The sequence below is a fragment of the Salarias fasciatus genome, chromosome 15 (genome assembly GCF_902148845.1).
Source record: "Salarias fasciatus chromosome 15, fSalaFa1.1, whole genome shotgun sequence".
NCBI classification, from domain to species: domain Eukaryota; kingdom Metazoa; phylum Chordata; class Actinopteri; order Blenniiformes; family Blenniidae; genus Salarias; species Salarias fasciatus.
The window spans coordinates 136,882-142,980 of NC_043759.1; the positions used below are offsets into that span (position 1 = coordinate 136,882).

The 6,099-nt window shown below is 47.3% G+C and overlaps 1 protein-coding gene across 2 annotated transcripts; it reads right to left on the reverse strand.

Moving 5' to 3' along the window:
- Positions 1–1,996: 1,996 nt before the first annotated feature.
- tmem251 (transmembrane protein 251) lies at positions 1,997–4,999 on the reverse strand. Of its 2 annotated transcripts, none has more exons than XM_030110593.1 (2): positions 3,619–4,094; positions 1,997–3,012 (listed from the first exon to the last, which is right to left on the reverse strand). In XM_030110593.1, the coding sequence occupies exons 1-2, from the start codon at positions 3,809–3,811 to the stop codon at positions 2,648–2,650; spliced, it is 558 nt and encodes a 185-aa protein (XP_029966453.1). In that variant the 5' UTR covers positions 3,812–4,094; the 3' UTR covers positions 1,997–2,647. The 2 variants fall into 2 exon arrangements, with proteins under 2 accessions (XP_029966453.1, XP_029966454.1); XM_030110594.1 differs by lacking the exon at positions 3,619–4,094 and adding an exon at positions 4,886–4,999 and having other exon boundaries at positions 1,998–3,012.
- Positions 5,000–6,099: the final 1,100 nt, after the last annotated feature.

The window sequence follows — 6,099 nt, forward strand, 5'->3', positions numbered from 1 at the left end:
TGAAAATTGGTTTGTTTTTCAATATCCCGTTTGTTAAGACAGATCAAATAAAGGAAAGTTGAAATACGGCCGCAGAGCAGACTTTAATGTCATTTTTCAATTTCTTCGATCTCCGTGACCCGGAAGTTGTACCGTCTGTGTTTTGGTTTTTGTCGGCGGGAAAGTGGGCGGGTCTCGGGACCCTGTGGGTCAGATTAAGGCCAGCACACACTACAGAATCCCGATCTTCTTCCGGCTGAAGCCGACAGGGTCCGACTGTCGGGAGTCTGAATGAGTTCGGGTCCGATCTTCGTGTCGTGTTCGGGGGGTTCAGAGAGATGTTTTCCGGTCGGAGCCTCTCAGGAGGCGTCGGAAGGGGAGATCATAGATAATGAACATGTTTAATATTTCTGATCGCAAATCCTGTGGAGTGTGGAGCTCTGAGAGGCGCTGATCAGCTCCGAGTAGAGCTGTCCACACCCTCGAAATAAAGCTCCCCGATTGGCTGGTGCTGCTGCTTAAAAAAAACCCTCTCATCTGTCAGAGATGGAGTGGACTCCTGCTCCACTCGGCACACTACAGGATTTTTTCAATCTTCCCTGATTCAGAGACCACACATGAGAAGACAACAGAGGACACATCAGATCTCACCAGATCTTCCTCTCCTGATCTTTAGTGTGTGTGTCGCTCTGGAGCAGAACACACACGAGCAAATTCTTCATCAGAGAATCGCTCCTCACTCTTCCAAATCTCGCTAGTCCAACGAGACTTTGTGCGTTTCCCTTCATACATTCATCTTCATTTTCAAGAAGGGAAAATTCATTCATTCCCTCTGTTCATTCATTCACATCGGTATCGCTCCTTCAGCGCTACAGAATTTGTCAGAAAATGTAAATGTTCTAGCAGGCTACTGAAGAGGGAACCATAGTTTAAATCATTTTCATGTAATTTACCCTCCACATTTGATCATAATTTAGCTTATTAATGTGTGCGGGGTTTTTTTTGTTTGTTTTTTTTACTTGTGGAGCAGGAGAATAAAGTTATTAGCAGCAGTCTGTGGTACTTTTTTGAATCACCAAATATCTTAAATCATTCTTTTTGTCCCCAGATTGGATAGTTTACACCAGAATAAAATCTCATTGAGCTTTGGTAAGTTTCATTATACGTCGCTCTGTCGCTCTGAGAGTCAGAGAGTTTTTTTTTTCCATGTATTTTTTCCTCATTCTTCCGTGATGGTTAATAATGGAGATGAATTATTACTTTGGGATTATTGCAGGACTGGCGATGCAGATGAATGAATCAGATCGGAGTTTGGGTCTGAATGGAGGAAATACAGTTTATCCAGGAGGATCCAGTTATTGAGGATTAACCCCTCACTATCTGCTCTGCTGAGTTTAGGAGTTCTGACTTTTCTCTTTCACTGTCATGTGGAGAATATATTTCACATATGTCTCCATCTCTGACAGATGAGAGGGTTTTTTTTTAAGCAGCAGCACCAGCCAATCGGGGAGCTTTATTTCGAGGGTGTGGACAGGTCAGCTCGGAGCTGATCGGCGCCTCTCAGAGCTCCACACTCCACAGGATTTGCGATCAGAAATATTAAACATGTTCATTATCTATGATCTCCCCTTCCGACGCCTCCTGAGAGGCTCCGACCGGAAAAAATCTCTCTGAACCCCCCGAACACGACACGAAGATCGGACCCGAACTCATTCAGACTCCCGACAGTCGGACCCTGTCGGCTTCAGCCGGGAGAAGATCGGGATTCTGTAGTGTGTGCTGGCCTTAATCTGACCCACAGGGTCCCGTGACCCGCCCACTTTCCCGCCGACAAAAACCAAAACGCAGACGGTACAACTTCCGGGTCACGGAGATCGAAGAAATTGAAAAATGACATTAAAGTCTGCTCTGCGGCCGTATTTCAACTTTCCTTTATTTGATCTGTCTTAACAAACGGGATATTGAAAAACAAACCAATTTTCATTTATTTGTTTTTATTTTAAAAACAAAAAAAGGAAAAACGACTCATTTTTCAATATTTTGTTTTTTGATTCTAAATTGAATATCAAATGAACGAATGATACACGGATTGCGGCGCCCGGCTCAGTGTGGCGGTTACATTAGAAGCACAGACGAGTCGGGGTGTCGTGAACTCAGAGAACTTTATTCATCCTGATGGGAACGTCTGGAGAACGTTCCTCAACACGTTCTCTCTGAACCTGGCGAACAGTCAGAGCCTCCCCGGAACCCGAACGCCCAGAGAAGTTCAGAGATCTCTGTAGGAGCACTGCTGCGTCAGCACCTCCAGAACCCGGGAGAACCCGGGAGAACCCGGGAGAACCCGGCAGAACCCTCGGGACCTGCGGTTCTCCTCGGTGACGGTGTGGAGTCAGACCTGCTGAACTGATGGTTTCTGTGCTTCAGGAGAGGAAGAGGACGGTGATGAAGAGGAGGAAGAGGAGGAAGGCCCCGCCCTGACCTCTGACCTCCAGCCGGCGGCTAAAAGACCCCGGAGCTGAGGACGGCTGTGTTCATTACTGTATTAAAGTTGTCATGGTAACCACGGCGTTGTCAGTGTCTGATTGGCTCGCAGCCGCGGCGCCGCCGGTTCTCCTCCACAGACGTCGGCCAATCAGGGGCCGGCCGGTAAAGGTCACCAGCACCCCGCCTAAGTGTCAATGAGCAGGCCCGGGCGGCGGCCGGCGGGCTTGGCGGCGTGGCGCCGGCTGAGGAGCAGGGCGAGGCAGACGGGCAGGACGCAGTAGCCCACGGCGTGCGGGTCGGCGCGCGTGCACGAGAACAGCACCAGGAAGAGCTGCAGGTACGGCAGGAGGAAGAGCCACGCCCACGCCCAGCCGGGCAGCGGCGGCGGCGGCCGGGCGGACGGCCCGGGCCCGGGCGCGGCCCGCTGCACCAGCTCCAGGCTCAGGCTGTGGACCTCAAACACGTAGTACGCCGCCATGACGCTCAGCAGCAGGTACGACGCCACGGCCACCCAGCCCATCCGCTGGCGGAAGTTCATCATCCTCCATACTGCGGAGAGAACGCCAGCGTCACTTTCTTTGTTTATTAAAAAGAAAACATCTACAAACGGCACAGATAATATCACAGCAAGAAGATACGGATTACAGGGGGGGCAATCAAACACGACACAAGCAAACCAACACAAGTTCACATCAACTGAATCTCCACTGGTCTGCTCTATCAAATCAAAGGAAAACGGGACAGATCACGGCTTTTTTTTTTTGGGAGCAGTGCCTGACGTTCTTTCCAGAGACAGAAAATAAAGGTCAAACTGATTTTTGAAATGGTTAAAGGTTTTTTTACTCTTCCATTCGTTGCAATGTAAATGATGTTTTCCCAGCTGATGAATTTCATTGATACCAGTAGATGAAGCTGTCTGGATACGTTCTGTCATGTAAAATGTCAGAGAGACTCTGAACATCACTGGTCTGGAGGGGAATCCAGTCTCACGCCAGCCCAACATGATTAGGAGGGAGGACAGGAAAGGAAGGAATGTTGGAAAGATCTGTTTGGTTCACAGAAAGCACAGGGATTCACTTCAAAGCCACATCTGGTTTGTAAGAATTCTCCGACCCAGTATTTCTTGTGAATAATTTCAAAATGAGTTTCCTTCACCTTTGGGGGAACTGGCCGCTTCATAAAGCTGTTTGAGCTTTTTCCAGTTTTGGAGTTTCCACGTCAGAAAACTGTGGATGGATCTGTCTTTATAATTACAAAAAATGACACAGCCGCCTGTGTGTGTGTGTGTGTGTGTGTGTGTGTGTGTGTGTGTGTGTGTGTGTGTGTGTGTGTGTGTCTGTCCTTTCATCTCAGTCTGGTCTGGAACCACATGCTACAGGACTTTGTCCATTTTCCAGGGAAGAACATTCCCTGCTGGACTACATGTTAGCCTGTTAGCAGCTGGTTAGCAGCCTGGGTTAGCCTTAGTGTAGTTTATTAGCAGCCTGTTAGCCTCTGAGCAGCTGGTTAGCAGCCTGTTAGCCTCTGAGCAGCTGGTTAGCAGCCTGTTAGCCTCTGAGCAGCTGGTTAGCAGCCTGTTAGCCTCTGAGCAGCTGGTTAGCAGCCTGTTAGCCTCTGAGCAGCTGGTTAGCAGTTTGTTAGCAGCCTGTTAGCCTCTGAGCAGCTGGTTAGCAGCCTGTTAGCCTCTGAGCAGCTGGTTAGCAGTTTGTTAGCAGCCTGTTAGCCTCTGAGCAGCTGGTTAGCAGCCTGTTAGCCTCTGAGCAGCTGGTTAGTAGTTTGTTAGCAGCCTGTTAGCCTCTGAGCAGCTGGTTAGTAGTTTGTTAGCAGCCTGTTAGCCTCTGAGCAGCTGGTTAGCAGTTTGTTAGCAGCCTGTTAGCCTCTGAGCAGCTGGTTAGCAGCCTGTTAGCCTCTGAGCAGCTGGTTAGCAGCCTGTTAGCCTCTGAGCAGCTGGTTAGCAGCCTGTTAGCCTCTGAGCATCTGGTTAGTAGTTTGTTAGCAGCCTGTTAGCCTCTGAGCAGCTGGTTAGCAGTTTGTTAGCAGCCTGTTAGCCTCTGAGCAGCTGGTTAGCAGCCTGTTAGCCTCTGAGCAGCTGGTTAGTAGTTTGTTAGCAGCCTGTTAGCCTCTGAGCAGCTGGTTAGCAGCCTGTTAGCCTCTGAGCATCTGGTTAGTAGTTTGTTAGCAGCCTGTTAGCCTCTGAGCAGCTGGTTAGCAGTTTGTTAGCAGCCTGTTAGCCTCTGAGCAGCTGGTTAGCAGCCTGTTAGCCTCTGAGCAGCTGGTTAGCAGCCTGTTAGCCTCTGAGCAGCTGGTTAGCAGCCTGTTAGCCTCTGAGCAGCTGGTTAGCAGTTTGTTAGCAGCCTGTTAGCCTCTGAGCAGCCTCTAAGCTGCTCGCTACTAAGATAGTTCGTGTCTGGACAGATCTAACCTTTCTCTTTCTTCTTCCTGCTGAATCTGATCTTCTAGTTTGTTGGAGTCGCGGCTCTGCTCAGCTACTTCCTGTTTGGTCAGCTGACACCACAGTGACGTCATCCCGGGGAAGGACGCAGAGTGAAGAGAAAGAGAACGATTCCTTCAGGCATTATTATGCTATTCAAAAGTTCAATCTTGCCCACGCCACTTTCTGTTTCCCTCCCCAAAGTCATTGAAACACAAATTGGAAAAATTTGCTTTTCTCAAAACAAAAACTGCAACAAAAACATTAGAGTGTTGTTCCAGAAAGAACTTGTATCTATCCCTCATGTTGTTTCATACTGGAATCAATTTGTTGATAATATTTTATGGAAAAAGGTCTGGTCCGTCCCAAACAAGTTTCTTTTAACAAACAAGGTGAAGGAAGTATCTTTTAAAATTATTCACAAATATTATCCTGTAAATTACTTCATGACTAAATACAAGAGGGATATCGATGTGAACTGTGCTTTTTGCTGTATTCATCCAGAGACTGTTCAACACCTATTTTGGACATGTACACACTCAAAGACATTCTGGAAGGACTTCTGTAACTTCATACACAGAAATATTTTGAAGGACTTCATCTTGAAATGGGAAATTGTGGTATTCTGCTTGTTTAGAGAGCATAAAGATAAAGACGCTGTATTTATTATTAATCTATTAATATAGATAGCTAAATTCTATATTCATAAATGTAAATTCTCAAACACTAAACCCAATTTCAAACATTTTCACAGTGACACATTATTTTATGTCTCAACCCTAAAAAACTCTATTAACAAAAAAGCTATGACTACTATTAATATTTGTGCAAAACTTCACATATTTGACATTGTATAATGCAATTTTTACTGTACACACCCCCTGGCATTCACTGTACTCTTATGTTTAATTTGTGTACTCTGTATACTGTTTTTTGCTAATAAAAAAAAAAAAAAAAAAAAAAAGAGAAGGAGGAGGAGGAGGGGAGAGAAGGAGCAGGAGGAGAGGAGTGATGGAGGAGGAGAGGAGTGATGGAGGAGGAGAGGAGTGAAGGAGGAGGAGAGGAGTGAAGGAGGAGGAGAGGAGTGATGGAGGAGGAGAGGAGTGAAGGAGGAGGAGAGGAGTGAAGGAGGAGGAGAGGAGTGATGGAGGAGGAGAGGAGTGAAGGAGGAGGAGAGGAGTGATGGAGGAGGAGAGGAGTGAAGA